The sequence below is a fragment of the Drosophila sechellia genome, chromosome 2L, assembly GCF_004382195.2.
Source record: "Drosophila sechellia strain sech25 chromosome 2L, ASM438219v1, whole genome shotgun sequence".
In the NCBI taxonomy this organism is placed as follows: domain Eukaryota; kingdom Metazoa; phylum Arthropoda; class Insecta; order Diptera; family Drosophilidae; genus Drosophila; species Drosophila sechellia.
The window spans coordinates 14,237,399-14,264,342 of record NC_045949.1 but is presented as its reverse complement, the minus strand read 5'-3'; the positions used below and the strand labels follow the sequence as shown (position 1 = coordinate 14,264,342).

General features: G+C 43.3%; 2 protein-coding genes across 4 annotated transcripts; both read left to right on the top strand.

Annotated features, from left to right (window-relative positions):
- The first annotated feature begins 8,784 nt into the window (after positions 1–8,784).
- Positions 8,785–9,431, top strand: LOC6611285 (ubiquitin-conjugating enzyme E2 N). Its single transcript, XM_002035799.2, has one exon. It carries the CDS (start codon positions 8,924–8,926, stop codon positions 9,377–9,379), a length of 456 nt encoding a protein of 151 aa, XP_002035835.1. The 5' UTR covers positions 8,785–8,923; the 3' UTR covers positions 9,380–9,431.
- Positions 9,432–22,972: 13,541 nt separating this feature from the next.
- On the top strand, positions 22,973–24,548 carry LOC6611284. Of its 3 annotated transcripts, none has more exons than XM_002035798.2 (3): positions 22,973–23,450; positions 23,824–24,202; positions 24,274–24,548. In XM_002035798.2, exons 1-3 carry the CDS (start codon positions 23,148–23,150, stop codon positions 24,426–24,428), a joined length of 837 nt encoding a protein of 278 aa, XP_002035834.1. In that variant the 5' UTR covers positions 22,973–23,147; the 3' UTR covers positions 24,429–24,548. The 3 variants fall into 3 exon arrangements, with proteins under 3 accessions (XP_002035834.1, XP_032583555.1, XP_032583556.1); XM_032727664.1 differs by having other exon boundaries at positions 22,974–23,450; positions 24,257–24,365; XM_032727665.1 differs by lacking the exons at positions 23,824–24,202; positions 24,274–24,548 and adding an exon at positions 23,513–23,661 and having other exon boundaries at positions 22,977–23,450.
- Positions 24,549–26,944: the final 2,396 nt, after the last annotated feature.

The window sequence follows — 26,944 nt, the reverse complement described above, 5'->3', positions numbered from 1 at the left end:
TTCTCGAAATTGTGAAAAGTTACTTTTACATTTGCTTTCTTTATTACATTTTACTGAAAACCATGATTTTTGGACTCACTCAATGATGATCATAGATTATTTCCTAATGGAAGGATATATAAGTAAGTTTGTTAATATCATCAGTTTCGCTGACTTCGGATTCAAATTTTAATCTTGCAAGCCGCGTATGTTATGGTTTTGTTATTCATCCTTTCTAGGTCCCACTGTACAGTCAGCCGCCGACTTCGTCTGCCGCCAGGGCACACAACTGTTTATTGTGAAAATTGATTTATTATCGCGATGGCCGAGTTTCTGTTTCCCTTCAGGCCTGCAGGCCTCCCCGGCGACACACACATGCAGCACACCACCTTGCCACTGCACCACCGCCTGTCATGCAGCATGCACCACCATCGGCGTCATCAGCAATTGTTGTTGCCGCTGCTGCTGCTGCATATTTGCATCGATTAAAATAAGAATTTTACATGCGATTCGTGTTGTCGTCGCCCGGCTTTGTCTGCCGAACTCAGGGCCAAGGAGTGATCCCCTCCTTTCAGGGCTTAATAAATTTATAAATACGGCACCAAAAGGGGTGGCTCAGTGGTGGAGTGAGTGGTGTTCGGAGGGGGGACGACTGCTTAAAAATGCATGCATGCATGAATTTTAACGAATTGCTGATGAAAATGTCGCATCATAAATTATTTCATATTTAGGGCTCCGCCATCGAAATGCAGGCGATGCACTGGTGGGCCAAATGGGGATCGGGGGGATGGCTGGATGGTTGGATGGATGGATGTGTATATCTGCGATCCGCGTGAGATAAATTGCACTGGCTACGGATCCGGGTGCTTTTCGGTCGGTCCTTTTTCTTGTCCGTCGTTGTGTGCATGCATAAATTAAATTTATATTTTACTTTCGAGTTATGCGTCTGGGTAATTATTTTATCTTTCGGCCCCCCGAACACACACAGTGCAGCACATAGCCCATTCCGGTGCATCGAGTGCAGGGGCTACGTGGTCATGCATGGCATTCAAAGGTTAATTGGCATTTTCGGTGTATTATTTTATTTCGGCCTTAATTGCCAGTGAGTGGCACATGCACATGCACCGCAACCCCAACCACCTGAACGTAGACGTTGCACCACCGTAAAGGGCGTGACTGAGTCGCCGAGGTGGTGGCACCCGCTCCAGGGGGGAGGGGGCTCCAAATTGTCAGTTGAGCGCTGAATGATTGATTGATTGATTGACTGACTGATTGGAGGCGAAAGTTGTTTGGTCGTGGGCAACAATCGGTTGAGATGTTTCGGGGTAGAAGCCCGTGTGCAATCGGGGTTACTGGTAAACTAGATTGCTCTACTCCGACAGCGAATAAACTTTGACCGCACTTTGCATGTAATAACAAAGGATAAGCCTTTTCAATACCATTCTTTTTATCACCTCGCAGCTAAAAAAAAATGGTATGAATTATGATGTAATTTTGTTTCTAAGCAATTTACTGATAAGACATGCAGTTATAATTTAATACAATATGAAAAGAATGAATTCCTTAACATAATTGTGACCCCTTGCATTTTATATACATATTTTCTTTAAAAATAAATATTTTACTATTTACTTCTTCTAGTCAAAAAGCGTATTATACAGATGCTGAATGCCATATCATAACTCAGTCCTCCGCCGTTTGAGTACCACCATCCACATCCTGACTAACGATTCATCCATCAATCCGTTCTTAGATTACTTTTTCCAAGTCGCATGTCAGCGAGCAATTTCTTACGTTGCATTCCCTTAACTGCAAAATATGTTTGACTCTAGACCACTTTACCCCCTTTTGCCCTTCGCAGCCACAATTTCCGAATAGCTCGTTCCCCGTAAGACCCATAAACAACCGACACTCGCGCACTCAGTCACGAGTGCAACTTGTCTTGCATGATGGCCGTGACCAAAGGATGGGGGGCAGATGGGCCAGGAGGGGCGATATGGCGATATGGTGGCAGGCGTCAACTCTGGCGCGCCAGAATTGGCATTAATGAGCAGACAAAGAGCTCAAACAAGCGAACAGCAAACAGCAAATAGCAAACAGCCAGCACCAACCACCATAATGAAGTCAAAGCAACAGGCCACTTAGCAGCTCGGCGAAGGAGATTAAGATTGAGGGGCAGCTGGCGAGTGCGGAAAATGCGTCGATCAAATTAACAATTTAATTTCTAAGAAAACTAATTAAAAATCACGCTGCGCTTCGGGCCGCGAGGACTCGAGACGAATTGAGTGAGGAGCGCAGCGAAGTGGAGCTGTCTAAGCAAAAGACCTGCCACACCGCCCCCGATGGCCCCACACACCCCTCCCGATACCCAACAAGCCCTGCGTCCATGTCTACCCATGAGTGGCTGCAACATGCGTCAAGCATTCGCAATTAGCGGAGCTGCAGTCTCTGTCAGTTGGGGCCATTAAAAGCAGGCAAACATGCCCCGGCTGCAAGCGTTCTCCCCATCCGATGCACACACTTGATTTTCCAATCAGAACAGTCTCCCAGCCCCTCGAAGCCCGATGCAATCTACGGTCAGCGTCTCCTTAAGTTGGCCAGTCAGCAACGTCAGCAACATTTGTGGCAGCGTCTTTGCAGCAACAATGCGAGAATTATTAAGGCAATGTTGCTTTGCGTAACACGAACTATGTATACTCTTTCAAAAGAGTGAAGCAAGAGCAGGCTTCGGTATATGAAGCATTCGATTCTAAGTTGAGGACAATAAATAAGAACATGGCTTTCAAATGTGATATCTGGTTTAAATTGGAATTGAATGAATTCTTAATACAATAGATGTATTAAATGTTTTATAAAATATTATTATATTTTACTACACCAAATTAATGCAAATAAATAAACAATTGAAAATCAGTTAATAGTAAAAAACACGAATTGAACTGCCTTGCACAGCTTATATGAGATGCAACATATATCAATTTCTACATAATTTCAAGGACTAATTCGAAACCCTTTCGCTTTGTAAATCCCCAGCAAATTGGAGCAGTTTTGCAGCAGTAATAACTGGCTCGGTGTGGTTAGTGCAGCAACATCAAACGTGCCACATAGCCGGCACAACTTGCAGCTTGCAATTGCTGTCTGCCAGCGGCTGATGGATGGATTGCCCGTTTGACTGGCTCCGTTGTTCCCTATCTACCCCTTAGCTTGCCCCAAGCCCCGCAAAATCCAACCCAACCCAACCCAACTCAACTGAACTCGACTCTACTCCTGTCTTGACTTGTCTTGACTTGGCTCGCCTTTCCGAGATGCCACACATGCTAAACTATCTGCACTGCACTGCCCTGCCCTTGCCCCCGTGCCACGCCCCTTGTTTGTTCGCGCTCGTGTGCGCCTTGTCACGAAGGAGAGGCAGCAGAAAAGGGGCGGTGGGGCTGTAGGGGCGGGTCGGATCGTTGCCGGTTCTGTTGTACGTCGTCAACGTTGACCGTTAAGTTTAGTCATCAAATTTAATGATTGTCCGCGAAGGACAGTTTTAAATTAATATATCCAAAAAAAAAAAAAAAAAAAAAAAAAAAAAAAAAAAAAAAAAAAAAAAAAAAAAAAAACGTTGACTGCTAATAGTCGCTCACGCTCACGACTTTATGCCACACATCACTCAAGTGAGCATGGTTGAAAGGGGGATGGTGGGGGGAGGCACTGTTGCTGATGTTGCATATAATTAATTTATTATGTTGTTGCCGCTTGCAGCCTTTGCCCATATTTTGCGACGCTGCCATCAACGTCTTGAAATCCCGCCACCCCGCAATCCTTGATTCCGTGTTGCTGCCTGGTTTATGACGCATTTATGGCTGCATTTATAATGTTTGCCTTGCTAGGCGAAATTCCCGGCCCATTCTGGTTATTAGTTGTGCATTTCAAGTCGCAGCAGGAAATTGACTCAAGTTCGGATGACGGGCGGATTTTGCATCCGAAGATGCAAGTAGGTAATTGACACGCATTAGAGAGCGGCTTCCTAATTCAATACTGCGTTCAACAAATTTGAGGAACGGATATCTTGTGTTAAATTAAAAAACTTTTTTCTATAATGTTCTAAAAATGTAAAATTTAAAAATTTTTATAATTTTCATTTTATTTTCCAATTTTTATCGGTAACGAATATCATATAGTCCATATTTCCTGAAATAGACAGTTGCTTAATTTAATACCTAATATTTAATTGCAATTTCTTGTTACCCAACAGTAGTATTCCTTGTTTTGGAATAAATGTAAAAGTGCATTAGTTCTAATTACTACAACACTTAATATGTTTATCCTTACAATATAAACTAGCGTGACTTTAACTTTTAAAATCATCTTAATTTCCGTGGATGATTAGCAATTTTATCAATGACTACGAACGGAAAGCAAGAGTCAATATCTATAATTTTCCAACAAGCGATTTTCCATTCAGACATTTCATTGATTTCAATTGCAGTGATTTCTCCCCAAGTCGCGTTTAAATGACACGAGTGCAAAGGTCGCACATTACTAGCGGTGATTTGTGCAGTTTGTAAGGTGCACTCCCACTTCCCCTCGATTCACACGACTGCCAGAGGCGAGCTGTCAACGCCTTTTGGTGCCAGCAAGTTGCAACTGCAGTTTCAATCAATCAATCGCGAGGCGAAACGGATGTGGACATGCCACTTCACACACGCCACGAAAGCGCCCGAGGTTGAGGTTGTGTTGGCCAAAGGTGTCAACAAAGGTGTGCCACTGCAACAACTCCGGCAAGACCTGTAACAACAACAAGAATATCAACTGTTTGTGCAACTCCAAGTGGGGAATGAACGAACGGATATGTGGCAAAGTTTCCTGAATGGCATTCTGCTGGTGAAAGGCAATTTAATTGAGGGACTTCTCGCTCCAACGCTGCCTGCTCTGTTTTCATTTCGTTATTAAGCTGCAAATCGGTCCACTGGCTGGCGAACGAGGCAAAAATGTTTGCACACCCAATTTATCATTTCATTTACAGCGCGAAACGCACAAAAATGCAACCGCATTTGGCCAACATTAATCATACGACATGTTGACAGCTGTCAGCGCGTTCGTTCGCTGATTTTGTTGCCACTGCTATGTTGCCGCTGCCTTAGCTGAGAAATACGGCAAATTGTCGAGCTCAGGGGCCTATAAACATTTTAATTCACATGCAGAGGGTTCGAGATGATGCGTTGAGTGGGTAAATGGCAGAAATCAGAGAGAAATCCAGATAACCAATTGGGCAAATAATTAAATACAGGTTACAGTGTTAAACAATGAGTAGCTTAATACTTTCTCAGAATGCTTTTATTAATAAGAAACCTTGCTATTAGCCATTTAGTTGCTATAATAAAATGTGTTACTCTAATGTGTTGAGTGACTTTCCCACTCCTTTTGAAAATAATCGGAAACCTTTTTCATCCCTGGGCCAGTGGGCTTGTAATAAATCTTTCTGGCACACTACGTCAGATGAACAATGAACAATAATGAGGCCTGTGCCAAAAAGAAAAGAGTCTCTGACTTGTCCACAGGATCTGAACCGAGTGAAGGAGAGATTGAGCGAGTGGCAGAGTACATAATAAGCTCATTAATCATGGGACACACAAAACCGGATGGGAAGTGCGACCGAGCAGAGCAATCATCATCCATATGGAGTGACTACTGTGTCACTTGGTTCTCAGCTCCAATCGTGCGAAATGTGGGCACAATATGCTGCTGGGGGCGTGTCGCTTCTTGCAACAGTTTGATCATTAATTAGCTGGCATTTAATGTTAGATGCCCCCTGTGCCCCAGAGTGCAACATCATTAATCTCGCTTGAGAGCGAACAAATTGATGCCCCTGGACGCCTGACCGGCCTGTCTCGGCCTGGAACAAATCTAATATACTTCTAGTATACTTCTTTTTCCGGCATTTCCGTCTGGGGCATTTGTTATTTTGGATTGTTGTAGAATTTTTCACAATTTTCACATTTTTCAACATCCGCCGTGGCGGGCAGACAATAGCTAAAAAGCGAGAACCGAACATCATCATCATCAGGGCAGCATCGTCATGGTCTTCATCTCATTGTCGGTTCCATAATTTGAATCATTTATTACTGAAGAATAGAATCGGCTTTGGGTAACGAACTTCGAATACCCAGTCTAATCATGAAAATTCTATTAATAAAAATAATGCTTATATTTATATATAAATATATTTTTTTTCTTTTTTTTTAAGGCTTTGATTAAATTATTGTATGAATGATTTTATTACAATACTGGATATATTCTTCAAAACAAACAATCTACAAGTCTTCACAATATCTTAACAATTAATATCATTTGAAGTAGAAAAACTTCTCAAGGTATTACCACACTTCGACTCTTATTATTCAGAAAGTGAATGGTCGGTCGGTCATTGGTCCGGAGCCTCTGATGGCTACCGTCGTAATCTGGGATCCCAGACAGGCGCCCGTCCATCTGTCCACCTTCCATTCGTCTGCAATGTCCACCGAGATTTTTGATTGATGGCGCGAGTGGCGCACGTTGCAGTGCTCTTAAAATTTTTATAAATTATAATTTTTCCATCGACTGGCAAACATATTTTTCATGTCATGTCTTTCCCCCGCCTGCCCAGCACACCGATTGATTGATGAAAATGCGAGGCGTGTACGAAATAAAAGGAAAGAAATATAATAATAATGATATATCTATGCAAATTACGGCACACAAATTATTAGTTTCGTGTTCTGCGAGGATGACGATGCCGGGCTACGGAATTTCATATTAATTTGCCAGCCATTAATCATCCGATGTGGGGGTGTCGCCGCTGTTGTTTGATTTCTTTGGGGCTTGTGTCCAAAGGTGGCAATTCGTTAGGGGGTGTGCTTGAATTAAGTGAATTTATGCTGCCTTATTTCAATCATTAAAACAATGAAATTTTATTAGAAAACACTGAAATTCAAACAACTAATAAACGATTCATTTCGACTTCCCCTTTTGGCCAGTTGCAAATTACTCTTTAAGGTGGCTTATTGATTTTAATAACCGCCTAATTCATATATATATTTTAAGACTATTATGGTTGGTTATTTGGTATTTTGCACATATTTTCGCTTATAGAGATGTCGCGCCTCCATTGTTTGCTTCGGTATTTCTCTGAGTTAATCTTTGTGACACAACTTCATTTTGTGGCCCATCCTGGATTGGCCGGAAAATGGAATATCTGCCAACAAACTGTGGCCTGGGCTGGCCAGACCCTATATAGTTGGAAAACAAAAATCAGAGCTATGCTGCACTTCATCCCGGCATTTTCTCGACTCGACCCTGTTTGACTCCGGCTCTGTGGCAAAAAGGGCAATAAAAACTATTTACAGTTCAATTTGCTATAATATTTGCAGCTGAAAACCGCAAACGACAAATATGCACCACCGAAGCAAACCAATGCAAACCAAACCGACAACCACAGACAGAGCGACCTTTCCCCGCATCATTTTCCCACTAGGAAAAGCCTTCGCTTGCGAGATACGCAAATAGCTTAAACTTTTTATGCTTCACACTGGTGGATGATGAGGGTATATTGAGCTACATACATTTCACCTACATACAATTCAAGTTAAATGAAAAGTCATTTAAAAGAACTCAAAGTTAATAACTTTTGTAAATATTTAATTATGAAGATTTAAAAAAGATTCCCTAATAACTTTTATATTGATGGGAAATTATATTTTAAAACATTTATCAGCATTTTTTATGGGATTTCGTACTTGCAAATACACCTTGCACCTGTTAAATTTATAGATTAAAGTGTTTAAATATTTCTAGGGTACTCCTACATCGAAATACCCCATCTAGGGATTCCAACGCGTTTAGCATGCGCTGGCGCATTCAAAGTGGAATCAAAGTTTATGCACACGAGGACACTCAGACGGGCAGGGAATGTTCGTTTGCGTATCTGAAAATCTACAGACAATAATCCAGTGTAGAATAGTGCGAGGGCACTGAAAGGGTTAGGTTGCGTTTGTGTTGCCATTCCGGCCACTCGACACTTTCCATGGCAAAAGTTATGCAACCAATTTACATACAAAAACAACTCAATAAACGTGCGAAATGCTAACGATTTGTAAAAGTTGGAATCCCCCCAATTCGCACACACATGAGTGTATTACGTCCTGTTATTGGTTTTTGTAGCCATTCCACGAGGGCAGGCCCAAAGTATGATGGTAGGAGGAGATGTGGGGCGCCACTGCCACTGCCCTGGCAATTTAGCAAAGTATTTCCTCGGCGCTCTAAAAAGTTGCCCACTTTTTGTTACACTAACATGAGACGTCGTCCTCCACGTCGTCTCATAAACTGTGGGCTTATTTTCATGCCCGGAGCCATGAAAACGGAAATTGTGCATGAAAGCTACTGCTAACCATGCCCCCAAAGCATGCGGATTGCAGGGGCGGCGGAGCATCCACTTACACGAACCTAACTCGATTATTATAATATTCAACTATATAATCCAATGGGAAAGTTTGCTAATAAGCTGCTAGTTGAGTGCCAGTTAACATTGCCAGTTCACCCGGGATTTCAGAAGGACCCTCAAGCGTTGCAGGATGGAAATGCGGTTCGCTTTTATTGTTGTGGGTGGTGGGAGGTGAATGGAGGGGCAAGTGCCTCTAGTCAATTTCAATTTTGCCCATTGAAGGATAATTGCAAATGTATGGGAATTGAGCATTTGATTCGGTCTTATTGAGATGGCTTGGGCATTCAAATCAGCTAAGTTAATTTATTGACAGGTTATGCATCAGTTGGAGCAAGCAAGAAAAACCAAGTAGCCGACAGTATAATTCAGAAATTTTATACAAATTAAATCTACTTAAAATCTTCTAAAAAACATCAAATTTATCAGCGATTTTTGGAGGTAACGGGTCAAAGGTAATTCACAAGAAGTGGTTGATAGAGGATGGCCGCACTGACTACCCGAATCATCAAGGAGACACAGCGCCTTCTGGAGGACCCAGTTCCCGGGATTAGTGCCACGCCTGATGAGAGTAATGCGCGTTATTTTCACGTCCGCGTTGCTGGGCCCAAAGATTCCCCTTTCGAGGGTGGAATATTTAAATTGGAATTGTTTTTACCCGAAGACTATCCGATGAAAGCCCCAAAGGTACGATTTTTGACAAAGATTTTCCATCCAAACATCGACCGTGTGGGTCGAATTTGTCTGGACATCCTGAAGGACAAATGGAGTCCTGCTCTGCAAATTCGTACCGTTCTTCTATCGATCCAGGCCCTGTTGAGTGCTCCAAATCCAGATGATCCACTGGCCAACGACGTTGCGGAATTGTGGAAGGTCAACGAGCGGAGGGCCATTCAACTGGCTAGGGGATGCACTTTGAAATATGCGATGCAACATTAAGTTCCCAATAATAAAGTAAATTGGATCCTTAGAAGGGTGCTTAGAACTTAAACCTAATTAAATATTGAAATGGTTTTGTCCTATGTGCATTTTCCTTAAATCGCATATTAAGCCGTATATTATATTTAGAATGCACTTCTTACTGATTTATGTCGGAGAGTAATTACCGCCCCCGCGGCGTGTTGTCTAATTGCAATGTGCCGCAGCTACAAATAAGGCATCGCAGCAACTTTCACTAAACGCTAGCGATGTGGCATGAAAAATGAGTCCGGTCCAGTGTGCGGCATACAAAGGCGACTGCTAACGGTATTTAATGACACATGAAGTCGTCAATCACTCAGTAGTAAATCTCGACATGTCGCCGTACCTAAAGTCTCTTTGCCGGCTTCCCCCGCAACTCGAGAACCCAAAACAAAGTAAAACAAAACCCCAGCCAAGCCGAGCGAGTCAAAAGCGAAACGAAAAACGCTCCCGGTAGCAACACAATTTGACAGCTGCCTGACAGTTTAAATTAATTGATTTATATGGACTGGCTGGATGGGAAAGTGGACACTGCTCGGAGGTTAGGGAGTGGCGTTTGTTTTGGTTTTGGTTTTCAGTAACCTTTCGTAACACACGGTACTTAAATATATTGATATGGGTTTTCAATTAAGTTAATGGCGTCGTATTTTCCGATCAGAAACCTAGCTACACCCGCATGTTTACCGTCGTGTCAAATGTGGCCCAAGTACTTCCCACTTTCCCAAAAGACCCGCTGAGGCACCTGCCACACACTTATGGGGCCAATCTATCGGCGCAGCTCCGATCTGACAGTGTCCGATTTATAGACAGTGTAATAACATTATCGACTCGCTTAATTATATGATAAATAGTGTGCGCCCTGGCGGGGAATTCGGTGATTATCTCGAGGGTTACTCAAGTGTCTGCCGCATAAATCAAGAGAGCTGTCACGCGAATTGACCCGGCCACGGACGCAGTCGCGCCACTTGACTGATGATGTCTTGGCCCGATGCGATCCGTCCATCGATCCGGCGGGGGATCTTTTGCATTTCACTTTCCGACTTGTGTCGCCGCCACTTACAGATGCGTCAAAGCTAACAAGATCGATGGCATGGTAACGCCAAAAGGCGTCGATCACCGATTACCGATCGGGTGATCGTTGATGTCTGCGTCGCAGCTCGATTTCCTTGGGGCAGCCGCAGAGGTAAACTGGTGTTGTCTTTGCTTTCGAGTCTTTTTAATGTCGCGACAACACCTGATTGATGCCTTGATGGGTTATGGCCAAAAGAAAAGGAAAGGTAGATGACTTATGAAAGGCCATTATATAAGACACAACTGCATGGGTCAAGCATATCGAGAATGAAAACCATTTCACGTCGATTGAAGATTGTATGGCAGTGATTTATTGAAATGGCCAAATAAATCTATATAATCTGGAGTCAAAATATTATTTTGTTATCTTTAGTTTCTGTTTTATAAATGTCACATACAAATTTGAGATATAATCCTAAATAATGACAATGCACACATATTTATTGTACAGCTTATAGAAACCTTTTCTATTCTCCAAATAATCTTTACTAAAATCGCAAAAATTCAATATTGATTTGTTCCGAGTGCCAACAAAGCAAATCCTATTTTATTTGATTTTCATGGGCGTACAGCTTATATTCGTCTAGCTCAGGACTCGCACCTTCCCTTCACTCATCTGAGCATTCACTTCTGTTACAACTTCATTTGAGCAAATCTCTATAATCCCATCTGATTCCGCTGGCACAAAACAAACTTTGCTGGTCCCTCAGCTGGCAAATAACTCTTTTTCCGAACCCAGGGCGAACAATCCTTGGGCCGTCGTCGTCTCGTCCCCGGTAATCCCGCTCGTAAGCATTTTGTCACATTTCAAAATCATTTATCAAGAGCTTTCACAACAGTAACCCTCACGCCCCGCTCAGTTCAGTTCAGTTCAGTTCCGATCCGATCCGCATCCGAATATGAACCCCATTCACATCGCATCTCTGTCACTGCACTGACAGTTGTGCACATTAATTTTTCAACACAGACTTTGGGAAATTTGTTCGGGCCACAAATTTCTCGATGCGATGCTGATGCTCAATGGGAGACGACGATGAATAAAATACAAAATAAACATCTCTCTTTGTGTATTTGTATCTCGCCCGCCACTTTGCATCTTTCAGTTTGCAGTTTTGTATGCTATGTGCAGTGTGTGTGTGTGTGTGTGTGCGCGTTCGCCGAGCTAAAGTAATTTTTCATATCATAAATTTTCAAGTCAGTTAATCCCACACGCGGCGTTCGTTGTCATGGCTTCTTGCACTCTCTTCTCTGGTTTTATTTATGCCTTCCGCCAGATTCCCCATCTCCATCTCCATCGCCGCCTGATGGCAGCTGTGACACTTTGACATTTCAGTGATAATTCATACTTTTGCATGTCATACTTAATTATGCCAACAGACTGTGTGGGTCTTTTATCATATTTAATTTCGGTCTCTTGCATTTCTTCTGTCAGGCACATCATTATTGCTCTCTTAGGCCGCCGCCGACGACGCCGCCGCCTCCAAGGCATCGTCGGCCTTTGGGCTCTGGAAAGACCCGACCAGAGACCCCAATCCAATCCAGACCCGGCTCAGTTCACTAATTACTCGACAGACATTTCCCAATCGTCTTCAAACTTAATTTATCACCTCGACTCGCTAGGCTTCGCCACGGATGATTAATACATTTCTCTCCTCCGGCACACAAAACGACATAGAATATGTTTCGGAAAAAGGGTTTTTGTTTTCAGTTCGGTTTTTCATATGCCAAACACATCAATCATCGTCGGAGTTGCGAAAGGAAGATGGGGCGGAGCAACTATCCCATGGGCTGGCTCAAAGCAAAAAATCAGATTTCAGCAAAATCAGCTTAGCGATTCTGAAATTAGTGACATGTCAACAGGCAAGGCAGTGGAGCATGGTGATTTGGGCCCGAAAACCACAGATAGCCTGCAGTCGTATTGGATTTTAATTCTCTGTCCCTAGAGGGCAACATGGATAAAGCGGCTTGCGCTGAAACTTTTATTTGAAAAGATTAAGAACAAGTTTTTTTATAATTTAATTTATATGAAATATAATTATGTATATTTTCTGATCCAAATAAGTCTTGTTTCATCTTTAGTATTATTAACGTCTATAAGTGTTTTTGGCTAATGTTAATAGTTATGTATTATTGACGGGAATGACTTTACTAGCTTCTTTTGATAATGCCATCTAAGGATCTGTTGGGAGTCCTTGATAGGGTATTTTGACTTCGCCCAACCTGTTGAGAGTTGCGTCTCCACTCGGTGTGGCTGCCATCTCGCTGAGTGATGTGCGGCCATCAATCTAAACTCATCATTTTGAAGGCGCGCTGTCAGCCATAATGACCGAGGCCAGGGCAAAAAACTATATAGAAAAATGTCAGACGAGTCTTACATGGTGGAGCCGAGTTTCAAAGTGGGGAAGGCTCTGGGTAGGGGCTAACTGCGATGGGTCACACAATTCCGCACACAGAGTCGTCAATCATAATTTATAAATTGCTGTGCCAACTGATGTGTGTGCGTCGGGGGTGTAGTTGTAGGGATGGAGGTATCCACAGCTATGCAAGTTGTGTTTTCGCCTTTGTATCGGTTGTATTTTCTTGCGCTTGTGCCATATCCAACTAATTATTCAACGTCTCATTAAACAAATAAATGTGTCAGAGAAACATTTGTTTCCCATACATCACGAGCCAGAGCGATCGTTTCTATTGCGAGAGCTGCGAAGGCCGCCAAATCACGTCATGTGAAAATGACAAATCAAATGAGATTAACACTTAATTTCATTCTGAAAGACGAAAACAGAAATAGAGTGAAATATTTCACCGCTCAGTGCGCATTCTTCGCTCGGCAGTGCCTCCAACCAGGCGTTCTTGATAGATGTGAGTTCTGCGCATATTTCAGGGGAAATCACCTGACAGCCCGCCATATGGGCCGTGAAATTAAAAACCATAATTAAAATGTTCTCCGAAGACTGTGGGGCCTTGCCAATGATTCATACGCTGAAAGGCATTCCGCTGGGGATTAAGATTCCGATCCCTGAAGCATATGCGAAAAACACAAGACATAGGGTGTCAAATGAAATGTCAGTATATTTTTTGAACAGTTCGTATACTGAATAAATAATTGAATGATTCTTAATCAGTTTCTTAGACATGGTGTGCAAATGTTTATTAATTGATAAATGGTTTTTCCGAACTGTCCATCAAAATCTTTTGCTTATTTCAATTATTTTTCATGCTCTTGTGCAGACATCTATTGGACATTTAAATGCTCCTCAGCTCGACTCCGTTGTCAGCTCCCATCGGCCTTATCACATGCCAAATACCAAGCGCCAGACTGCAGGAACAGTTGATGCTCATCGTGCAATTTATTGAGCACATCAATCAATGTGGCAATTCCATTTGAGTACTCCGCCTGCTGTTGTGATTCTCCGCAAATAATTGCACATTGCAGATGCCTGTCAATGGGTGTGGTCAGGGCCAGAAGAAGACTCGCCGGCAATCGTCACTCTAAAGATGGGCGCAACAAAAACAGGTCAATCATCGATCATGGTCATCGCCATCATCAGCAACGTTGCCGACGAGCCGCATCCTCGTCGCCTCATTATTGATGAGCCCGGAGCAGATACATTGGCCAGTGATGCCAGAGACATGGCTTATAAATAGTAAAGTCTTCAGAGCTCAAAAACGTTTACATAATCCCCTCCGAATAAACTTGAAAACAAGCGCAGCTTCGGTGAACATTTATAATCTCATGTATAATCATATATTGTTTTCGGAAAATGTGTTTTAAGCCAAACTGCCATCACTGATTCGCGCACAGAGGCAGAGACTGGGTCCGTCATCGTCATCTCTGGTCCTTTCAATCCATACCAGATAATATCTTTTTGCAACAAATTTTTGACAGCTTCGATGCGGCCTGGTTCGGTCCGGTCCTGGCCCATATTGGCCATATTGGTCTGGAAATGCAGGCAGGCCGGTTGGTTGGTCGGCTCGTCGGCATTGTTAAGACCCCTCGGAGTGCTGTTGGGCCTGTCACATTTATCACAAATTCAATGAATAATAATTTTTGCACGCTGTGTGATGTGACGTGCTAATGTTATCTGATTGGAATCGCCGATGAAGCAACAGGAGAGCACACCAGATGGGGCTGGTAATGGGGAGCCGGGGGCACAGTACTGTGGCTGCATCCTTTAAATATTAATTATGATCCCTTTTTCTCGAGCGGCTTTCGACTGCCATTTTGTATTATAAATTGCATTCTCGATAAGCGGCGTATTATTAATCGATGCTGGGGGCATAAAGGATCGGAAGAGGGTTGCCTTTCTACTGAGAGAGAGCGATCATAATTTAAGGCGACGATCTGACGTTTCCGGTTTTGATTGATGGGGGCTGCAAAGCACCGTAAATCACTCGGCTTACCCGCCGCTTATCTGCCATCCACTATATCCACACGATAAACATGGTCGCATGGGATTTATAGATACTGTATATAGTTAAGTGCAGTCGCCCACTCTGAACTACGGCGCCTACTGGAATTACACTTTGGCAGCTTTATGGTCCCATCGATCACCTCGTGAACGGAATGCGACAATCTAACATCAACATTGGCGGTGATAAGGGAACGGATGAGGGTAAACCTCCACATAATTCCAATGCAAACAAGGCAATTGTTCACTTATTTACTTATTTGCAAGATACAATCTAACAATTTAGAAACTTACTTGGTCTTGTCATGAAGAAGTTATTCGTCAAGTTTTTACAAATATATTAAGATTATAGGCAAGGTGTCATGTGATTCATGTGATCTTATAGAACATACAATGTTTCACTTCTACAATACATTTTACTCATCAACTGTAGTTGCAAATTGATTTCCAAATGATTCATGACCTCGTCGAGTTCATAAAAGTGTTGCTTGATCAATTGATTTTTGCGATCAGTCCCATCAATCACTAGCAGACTCACGCCCAGAAAACTCTCGAGGTGATCTCCCCCGAGGAACGGGGACTGTTCTCATTGGAATCGACATGCAGTGTCAGTGAATAACCCCGCTGGCTAATCAATTACAAAGAGATGCCAACATGTCAGGCCCCAGACAGCCAACAAACAGCCCGGCGAAGAACAGTCAAGGCAAAATGGCATGAGCGGCAGGGAAATTCGGAAAAGAAAATCGAGCGCCAAATTACTTTCAACGCGACGAAGTGAATCGTAAATCAAATGAGTGTTGAGGAATTTGCAAACAATTCCAAGAATGTTGTGTGTACAAAAGACCGTTGACAGTTCTTAATTGCAAAGGATTTTCACAATTCAATTCGTTTCGTTTCGCTGCATTTTGTTTGGCAAACTTTGAATTTTTCAGAAATTTCTCGAATTTAGTTTTATTTTTACTCTTCGTAGTTGAGGAAAACTTAAGAATACGGTTGGATACGGTTGATAGAACTGGTATATGGTACAGCTAAGCAATGGAAAATTAATTTAAGTCAAAATAATCAGTTTCCTAATATGTGTCTTTTAAGACCCAATAGTTTCATTACATTTTCCAACTTGCTGAGTAAAATTTGTGGCTGTGTACTGAAAGGTATATTGCTGTCTAGTTGAATCAACTTCTGGAGCCGAAAAATACAAACATTTTCCAATTTGGTGAGCGGGCAACGGTAAACATATCGCACGACTGCACCGCGTCCAACTTGATTTGCATGTGACGTACGATAACTGTCAATATTTTTTGGCTTCAGCTCAAGAGCCAGCTCCACTGACAGCTGTCAACGCTCCTCGCCTGTCGCCGCGCTTGAGACGGAAACAAATTTGTAAAGTACTGTGGCAGCAGCAATTTTCCTTTCTCATGTTGCGCTGCCTGTCCGACATGGGGGGAAAATTGAAATAAATGTTTTCGGTGGATTTCGCTCACCCGCAAGCCGGCAAAAAGAGCAACCAAAAAATTGAAAAACAACGAAAACGACGCAAATTTATTAAAAACTTTGCCGCAAGCTGGGCAGACAGGAAGCGACGGCAACAAAGAGAATCCACTGAGACCCAAAGAAATATGATAGGGGCTTTGGACGACTGCGTACGTGGAGCGACTCGCATGTGTCGGCGCCTGTCAAAGTGTCGACATGCGCAAATAACGCTAAAGGATTTGTCACTGCCAGCGGCGCACACACCGCACACTCACACCACACACACACCGCACACCCAGGCGAGAGGCTATAACGAAAAGTAAAATCTGTCACGCCGGAAACTGTGCGAAAAGTGAAAAACCAACTCCAAACTCTTGCCAACTTTTGATTTTATTATGCATATTATCTAAAACAGATTGCAGAGTTCGTGCAACGGTGATCAAAGAAGTCTATAAGCCTACATTTCATTTTTGATGGGTGGTATGAGCATATGCCCAAGTTATAAGGATTATGATGCAATATAAATTTGCAACCGTTTGAAGGATAAATCATATGAAACTAGCACATGTTGAAACATTTATTTTTTGTAAAATTGTGGACTTGCCAGGAAAATTCAGTTCTCTTACATAATCTCCTCGTAATGTAGTAATAAACTCAATCGGCTTGAATTGGAAACTAACGAGCTGAGTACTCTTCGGCTGATAAACACAATCTTGAATTTCTCGCCGGCTCAACTACTTTCCCACATCGCGAAGTCGAATCCGGATAAATTACAGCGTAGTGTGGAGAGTGAAATGAGGAGTTTTTCCGCAGCTGTTGCTGTTTGGCATTGTTTTAAGTGGAAATGCCTGTCAGCGTGACTGTTTGACAGATTGTCTGGCTGGCAACTGATGGCTTACGTAGAGGTGTGAGTACGGGAATCTGGGTATCCGAGTCTGGGAGTCAGTTGCGGAGTGATTAAGTGCGGCGCTTCTGTTGTGCAGCAGATGACTCAGAAAAAGCAACGACACGCAAAACCGTTTACACTTATCAATCTTATCGATAAGTGTAATGACATTTAACACGCCGCACTTCCCCTCCCATTCCCCTTTCCGTACCCAGCCCCATCCCTCCTGTTGAAATAGGTTTTCCAATTGCCGGCATGTTTACCTATTCGTCGTCGGCTACTGGAGGCCTACAATCACTATCTCGCCGGGTCTGTAACTTTCGGGGTCGTATAAATGGTTGCTGCCATTGTAATTTATGCGCTCACTCGTTCATTTGACATGTCAAAAGTTGTGTCACTTGATTGATGACTGCTGTCAACACATACTCTCTAATTTTTTTCCCTCGTTTTGTTTCGCCCGTACAATATTTACTGAATGCGGTTAGGCCGCAGTAACATGAAGGGGTTCGGAATTCGGAAGAGTTCTAATTTTTGTTTTTATATCTCACTTTGGCCGCTCCCTCGCAAACCCGATACGAACCCCGTGGTATCGATGCTCGCCTTTCGTGTTGAGGTTTCTCCCTACCGCAATGTGAACATATTGCATATTTTGTTTGGGCCGACAGGAGATTGATGAGCTCTGCCTGATGCGTGTCACATTCTCGAATCGATGGGTTTTGTGCAATGCCTGACTGCTATGCCACTGAGAACTACGTTTTTGCACACTTCTCTTTATCAAAATTCAAGGACACGGTTCCAAAAAATATGTATGATACTAACGAAATCTTAATCAATATTGCCAACATACGAGTTTAAAAAGCTCTCCAATTCCTCGCAATATAGTTAAGTTGCTCAAATTTCTCTCTGTGTACGTGTTGCCCCGTTCCGTTTTTTACAAGGTAACCGAAAGGGAAGGAGTCCGAGGAAGACGAAGAGTCATCGACGCCTGACAGCAGTGCAAACAAATTGTGGCAACAGAAAGCGCAGGGGCGGTAGGGAAAGTTATTCCATTCCATTCTTTCGGACTTTGTAGGCAGCGCCCGCCGAGTTACGAGTTTCACGGGGTTTACGATTCGAGTGTCCGTGTCTGGGTTCTCTGTGAATTGATTGATGGGTCTGCCAATGCCGCCTGACGTCCAACGAGTCGTCGAAGCTTTCCGAGCTTACTTTCATTTACTGTGTGCTCAGTAGGCTCAGCAAGAGTGCAGAAAAAAAGTACCCAAACTATCTGCTATGACGTTGGTGCAAAAAATGTGACACAATGATATTCGGATCGGATTTTGACAGTGGTAAACTATGACCAAAAATCCGTAATGGGCTCCATCCAATAGTATAGTAGATAAATAACATGTTACCTAATTTTTATCTTACTAATATAAATTAGTAAGCTATTCTACCAAACCTCACATCATCTCGTCTTGATGATTTCATTAAAGCGCCACTCCAATTAGACCCACTCCCGATCCGAGGCGATAAATATTATGTTGGTATAAAAGAAACCACAATTAACCGGCAAATAAAGAAGGGCACATCCCTGCGTAAGATTTCCCCACCGAATGGCCCCACAATTCTCAATTGGCACATACTATCTTAACAAAATGGCAATCAATTTCTCGCGCTGTAAATTAACAATCATGGGTGGGGTGGGGGAGGTCTTTTTGGCGGGAAAGGACACAGCACGGCAGCTGCTAACTGCCACGCGGGGGATTCCCCTGCGGCTGAACGACCCCTCTTTCAGCTAACCATGGCCCGCAATCAGCGTGCATTAATATGCACGAAAACAATAAACAATCCGGGGGACGGCGAGGAGGAACCAACTGAATGGGGGGATTTTCAGAGGCGGAGTGTGGCCGAAAGGAAGAGGGGCTTGAGGGTTTCGGGCAGAGGCGTTACAGCGGCAATCATGCAAAAAGCAAGCAAACGCCGCCATTATGGCCATCCCGCTCCAACCAGCACTCCCCCATCTCGCTTCCTCTGTTGGCCCGACTCAACTGACAATATTTATTGCAAATGCAGCAATAAATTTCAAAACACCATTCGCTAAGCACCACATGGGGTCTCGAAAATTGAAGATAAATTTTAAGGCGGCAATTTATGATTTGTGGGCATAAGCGAGATTCTGGGCCGTCGCGGGGGGCTGGCAGAGGGGCTTGGATCGACTAAGGCCGCTGCTGACAAGTGTGGAGTGTTTGCCGCCGCACTCCTTCACTCACCCATATCCCCGTCCCACTTGCACCTCCTAGCCCCATCTCGCTCCCACGGCCCGCTCGTTTTTCAATTGTGTTTGCCGCGATTTTACGACGGCCCGCTGCGCCTTTGACAGCAGCCCGAGCCGATATGGTCCGCGGAAACCCTTCCTTACACTGCAAATAATTTAGAGTATTCTATGTTCCTTAAGAAAATCATAAGATGAGTTGAATCTGACTTGAAATGAATATAATTCGACTCCACAAATCTTTAAAGAAGCATTATTTTTTTTTTTTAAGATTGCCAATCCTAATGCGAAAAAATTAAATACACATAAATATTTCTTTCAGTGCAGCTTAGAGCCCAAGACTCTTGGGCACAGAGCCGCGGAATTGTAAAAGGGAATTGGTTTTCGCCAAAACGGAAAGAAGTGGAGGAAACGGAAACAGGGGGCATTGCAAGGGCTTGAAGTCTCCCTAGGGGCCTCTAACTGGCATTTGAAAAATTACTTTTACCAAAGCTAGTTAAAATATTTTTCAGCGTATTGTCAATCAAAAATGGTCGAAAAAAGGGCACAGGTATTCTTAATAAATGAAGATAGCATTCGCCTTTTAAAAATGAATTCATTTTAAAGAACGAAAGAATGAATACCAACATTATTTCATTTCATTGTTCAACCGAAAACTTATTGTGTTAAATTTTAAGCATCCTAATGATTTATAATTATTATTATTGGTTGCTGTAAGTATAAAAACTGAATACTTTGGAAACTTATTTTTTATAAACTTAAATGGATAGCGAGTTTTTAATTTACTCTAAGTGTTAATAAACAGTTTTGCATTTGTTTTATGTATATCACAACCACTGTACGGAATAGGACTGCGGATAGCAGAGCTCTCCTTACAACACCTTGGTGCAATTATTCATTCACTTGCTAACCGGAGCGGAGGAGGAGTGCTGGCGGCAGCCAAACCGCCAGACAGAATCTCCTCTTTTCCACCAACGGCAATGGCAACGGCAACGGCGAGATGCAAACAACAATCCGCTTCAAGTCAAAAATAAGAAAAAGGTTTATGAATGCGCTCATGAAAAATGGAACATCGTTAAGAGCAATTCATAATGAAATACGCGGCACGTTGCGGATTGGGATTGGAGGGAAAGTTCCCTGGACTTGGACCTGGACCTGGACCAACTGCTATATGCTGAGCCCAGGCGGTCGATCTGCACTTTTTTGGTTTCTTCGCTGGAAGCAGCATAAAAATTATGACCATAAGCAGGATATTGGGTTAAGGTTTTATTATTCTTACCTCCTTGTGTGTTGCCAATAAACTTTGTTGCTGCAGCTGATTTCCACCTTTCGGTTTCTCCTTGATTTTTTTTTGCTTTTTCTTTTCTCATTGGTTGTCCAAATGAAGCTGTTGCATTGCCAGACGAAAGCGGTATTTCAATCAGAGCTGTACAATAAAGGGCATACATATATATGTACATATGTACACTTGGAGCTATGCAAGCCTTATCAATAATTTCGTTTTCATATGCGCATCGCCAGAAAGATACAGATGGGGCCATAAATATGATTCCGGGCCGGAGTGGATTGGCTAGGGAAATTTATAGAGTCTGTTGCTGGGGCTGTCAGGTGAAATAAATAATAAATTCGTTATTTTTCGAGGCTCGGCCAACGGAGTCCGCGGCGTTGGCTATCAACAGTGCAGAACAGCAACGACAATAACTCCAGGGGCGTATGATGGGGGCACGCCCACATTCGGCAGCCCCAAACATCGAGCACATTTTGCCGGTGCCCCAACGTCGAACGTCGTGCTCCCTGCACAGCTGCAAATCGCACTCGGACATCGTGGGGGCCCGATGGGGAAACAAATTTGAATTCAATGAAAGATGAAATCATTAAGTTTGCAGGCAATTGAAGGCGGCTGCGAATGCGGTTGGCTTTAATCGTGCTGGAGTCGCACAATGGGACTCGGATTGGATCGCATTGGGTTGGGCTTGGTCCGGAGGAGGCGATGAGATTATGACACCGGCCAGACATTCACCGAAAAACGCTGAGGAGGAAGTAGAGTCGCCAAATCGAGAACTCAATTAGGGAATGCCTAAAGTTGCAGAAAAATACCATTGAATAATTCGAAATGAAATGAAAGGCTATCCTATTGAAGATTCTTGATTAGCTCCCACGCAAATAAGAAAATACCAGGATCTATATCATCTTTACTAAATATATTAATTTTAACTTACTCGTAGCTTTACTGTTATGGTATTTGAATACAATTTTAGTAATTTGGTTATTTAATAATCAAAAGGACATGCTAGCAAGCTAAATTGCCTACTACATAAACCCGATGTGCTAGTAAGCTGCATGTGGGCCACTTTCATGTCCATGGGAATGGAATTGTCGCCACTTCGTGCACAAGGAAAAAATACGGTGGCTAATGAGAGGCATAATCAACTTCCCATGTTGCAACACAATTGATGCCAATGCCCGGACCATGCCCAATAAATATCAACAGCCACACAAATTTGCCTGTTGGCCAACTGGCAACTTCAAAAAATAATAAAAAGCGAAAAACCATAGCCGCGAGCCAGGAGAGCCGACAACAAAAGCGCACATAAATCAACGATCAAGACAATTGCGGTGTAATAATTTTAACTTCTTTAAGTCGGCAGCCAGCCCACACCGCACACCACGGCGCACCACCCGGCTCCACCCGGCCATACCCTGCACCACCGACTCCACTTCAAGTCGATCCGATTCGGCGGGGGCCCATAAAAATAACAGCTTATCGGTAAGAAGAATCGTGTCGTGGCACGCCTACCAACTCAAAAAGGCATTAAAATATGAAAACAACAATTGCACACTCTCTGGCATGGGAGGTGGATGCTGGAGGGGCTGGTATCCACCTCCGGGGGAAATCAACAGCAGTCTGGGAGTCACAGAGTGGCCGACACGCCCCCTTTTCTTCATTGTAGGCGTCAGCCGATGGCAGCGGCACGTTTTCCTCCGTGAAATTCCAAACTATCCCCAACCACCCGCAGCATCGCAAAGGTGAGTCCAGCAAGACGCTAAACCAAAGATATATAGGTGTATCAGGAGTTGCCCCTCCGCGCCCACTGTCCTTGCCACATCGCTGCATTGTTCAACCACAGGCGAATGAAAGTTGGGGGAGGGATCGGTTTCGTGAGGCAGCGGGCAGTTACAACTTAGTTAGCTCAGCCAGAATTGCAGGCGATATCTCAATTTGGGGTCCATAAAAATAGTGAGTAATAGGCCATGTCCAAAGAGCGGGCCAAGCTTATGAAATACGACCATCCGATGCTCTAAAAATACCCTAATCCAATTTAAATCAAATTAAGTATATAATAGGCTAGTTACATCGCTATAAGGGTCTTTGTTCTTAAGTAATATTTCGAATGGTTATAGCTTTCCACTAACATGGCATACTTCCTTGGGTCCCACTTAGTTACAAACTATGGTGGCGGTGTCATAAAAATCGGTAACCGAGTAGTCAGTCTCTCTGCAGTCATAGCATTCAGCACTGAAAATCTCATTGACAGACAATAGGTCTGACAAGCCCAACACAAATATCCATAGCCCAAAAAAAACCCGAAAACTTCAGCATTTTGGGATCCATTCACATGTTTGAAAGAATCTAAAAGTGGAATAGCAAAATTGACAATGGCAGCCAGGCAGCCCACTCCCCGCCAGCTGGCGTACCTCGACGAGCTGAAGATGCGACTGCAGGAGCTCCGCGATCGCCAGGCGTCCTTCATGGAGCAAACGGCCAAGATACTCAGCCGGATGAGCTCCTCCAGTATGGATGAGACGGACTCCGAAACACTACCAACCGATTCGATGGATGAAAATGGTACAATCACTACTCCAGCGGATGTGGGTGCCGGGATCATCAAGGGTTCCAAGGGCAATCTTAATATCAAGAAGCTGATCCAGCGCTTTGAAGATCTGCGGAAGAACTCGCAGGTAGGTTTGCATTATCATTAATAATTATTTTTTAATCTTATTACCCTAAACTACGTTCATAGCAAAATTTAATTGACAAGTAGTTCATTTAAGTGTTACTTTTGTCATTTGAAAAATTGCACACCTTTTTTTATGAGGAAAGGATTTATATTGACGAACATTTTTGGATTCAGACCTGGATTGTCTTTCAGCGTGAAATACTTAAGGAATATTTAAATAAATTGTATATAACCTAAACATGTTTTATTGGAATGCTGAAAGATTAACAGTCGATTGCACGCTTTCTTTCTTTCTTTCAACTAAAAATTGCAGCACAACAAAATACTTCAATATTGCGTGCAACTATTTTATGTATTTTTCGAATTGTTTTCAGGAGTTTGGCGATCTCCCCGAGGTTCCCGAGGAACTGATCAACGTGGATGTGCGCCGCATTCTCAATGGCTACGAGAAACTCATCGAAGATGGCCATGTTCTCCAGCAATCCTGGTTTTTGCTTAAGAAGTCCACGGAGAGTTGTGCTCGTTTCGCTAGCGCAAATGGCATGAAATCGGAGGATCGTCCACCGTTGAAGACCAACTCCGGTATCATTGAGGTGGTACCAGAACGTAGTCCTGAGGTGGCTGGAACCCCGCCCATTAAGAAATCTAAATCGCTGCTCTCGAATGTGGTCACAAGTTCGGAGATAGTGGATAAGAAGTTAGAGGTTTTCAGCACACAGAATGCAAAGATTAAATCTAATTCCCAGGACTATGGTAAGGACCTCAGAAGACCACGAAAAGAACAGTCCCATGCAGGTTAATCCAAAGCCTTATCTAAACCCTAGGTCGAGCGCGTTGGGGAGCCTTTATGCAATTGATCATACGCGCCCTTCGCCCTTTCACCGGCGGCAGCAGCAAGACAAAGAAAAATACATCTCACAACGCCAACAAAATGAGGATTCCCAGCCACCTGCCACCGAAGAGAAGACCCATCTACTAGGCCTTTTCAACACAAAAAACCACAAGTGAAGATCCAAACTAAGCCAAACCAATCCCCCCAAAATCCCACTAAAAATAATCCAATAAAACCGATCCCATTGAAAAGACGCGTTAATCAATAGCCAACACCACACGTCAGCGTGTCAATATTTTGCCTAATTAATGTGGCCCGGCTCGGGCGCAGTGGCGCATCAATTTCGGGTGTCAAGTGCAATGAGGGGGAACGATCGCTCTGTGGGTCCCCTTGGTCCGGATCCGGACCACCATCAGCTAATGTATCTATATGGCCCAAGCCCAAGCTATGGCCATAGCCGGGCGACGGCGACGTATGGCAGCAACTGCTGCGCTGACAGCGCATTCTAGTCGCCCATGGAATACCGAAAATAAATCTTGCCCTGTCGTGACACAGAGCGGATGATGCACTGCTCAAAACAATAACTTAAATTGCATATTAGAAAAGAACATAAGCTGTCACTATTGTCACTCAACACATTGTATTGCTAGCTTTGGTAAAGTAACTTGAGATGTTATATTAGGTATCAACAAGTACTTTTTTAAATTAATATTATTGGTTAGCATTATAATTTAAACATTTTAAAGTTCCATTCGCTAACTAAAATGCTATATATTTTTGCAGTGTACTGAAGGAGTGATACATTGGTTGAGGAGGGTGTAGAAACACTAAAAGCAACGCAGACAAAATACTCGGCCCCACACAACACGCAACACACACGCATAGCGAGAAGTAAACATTTAAATTTAAATTAAGTGGCTTGTTCAGCATCTCCGAATGCAGCAGCTAATGAGCGGAGGCCCACTCCATGTGGGCGACGGAAAACTGTATATACATATACTATAGATGGACACGAGGAAGGCGGGGATCTCAGCAGGAAGCTTTCACGTTTGGATTATCATTGAAATTGATATATTTACTTAAGCGCATGGCTATTTATCTGATAGCCCTGGGATATGCATCATCCGAATTTGATTAACTTTCCGTTCGAAATATTAATTGAAGTCCCATAAGTAAATGACAAAAAAAGTGAGTGGGCTTAACCAGGCGAGTTAAACAAGCTGTATTGTATAGCATTATATTAAAGGGTTTCACCTGCTATCTGCTAGCATCCTGAGGGATAAATCAATCTATCTATATATGTGTACAGCTAATTAATTATAATTAAAGTTACAAGCATTTAAATCAGAAATAACAAGTCTAAGCTGGAAGGCAAACACGAATTCCAGCCACACCTTTGCTGGCCATAATAAGAAATCATGTTTGGCAATGATTTGTGGCATCGATGCCGGTTTGCTGTGGCGTGGATATGTGGATATACATATAGATATATCCATCGGACTGATCAAGAGGGGCTGTGTCTTGGAGGCAGCGCCTTATCTGCGGAACAGACACGAGTGGCGATGACGATGGCGATGTTAATCAGCGACAGGCGGCCGCATGCAACCCGCTAGATACAAAAATATATACAGATATATAGATAGATATATTCGAGACGGCTAACGTTGCCGCAACGTATGTCCACGGATCATCGAGGGGCAACAAACGAGTTGCAAAGTGGCTTAGGCTGACATCGCGGTTCCAATCCGTTGGCGCTTGAATCGTTTTGACCTCCAACATTGTCTGCCGTCTTGCAGGTGGAAAGACGCAGAGCCACCAAATATGGCAGGCCAGTCCACATTGCACATGGGTATTATTTTGGCCAGTCGGCTCCAAGGTCTGCAGCAAGCTTTAACCTCTGTTGTTTCTATGGTTAATAGGGTTGATCTTGATTGTCCAGTACATAAATCATAAGCTCAAATCTTGGCACACAATGGGTTATGGCCACACACTTCTTTTTTTATTACCTGTTAATTTAGTAAGTTTCTAAGCATTCATTTTATGTGTGGTTAATAGAAACCTTTTACTCGTGTTGAAATGCTTTTTAACATGCTTAGCAAAGTGCTAGTAACCTACCTACCTGCAATCTGTGTTGCATCGTAGCTCCTGTTTGCCCGGTCCCAAAGTACACATGTATCCCAAGCAGTTGGTTGGAATAAATAACCCACCAACCTCTCAGATAATAAACATCCAAAATGTCGACGCCTAGACAAACATTGGACTCGGAATCTAGAAATCTAGTTCCGCGGAATGCCCAACAATTGTAAACTGACATAGCAAACAGTTCTGGGAATTCGTCATCGCACATGTTACAGGGGCGGATACCCGGCGAATGTGGGCGGGGGGGGAGGCAGCGGTCGTGGGGCGCAGCGTTCTCTTTGATGTTGCGCCGACACACGTTGGCAGACGTCTGTTCACCTAATTATCACACCATTTGAGGCATCGTAAAGGCGTGGCGGCCAAAAGGTAAAGTGGGGGGCACGTGAATTGGTGGGCGGATCGGGAAGCCAAATTCAAGTTTCATTTCGCTGCATTTGTCGTGCATATGGAGCGCATCATAAAGCCATAAATGTGTGAAAGGAGGGCGGCAAGATCAAAGTCCTACCAGACTTCAACTCTGCAAA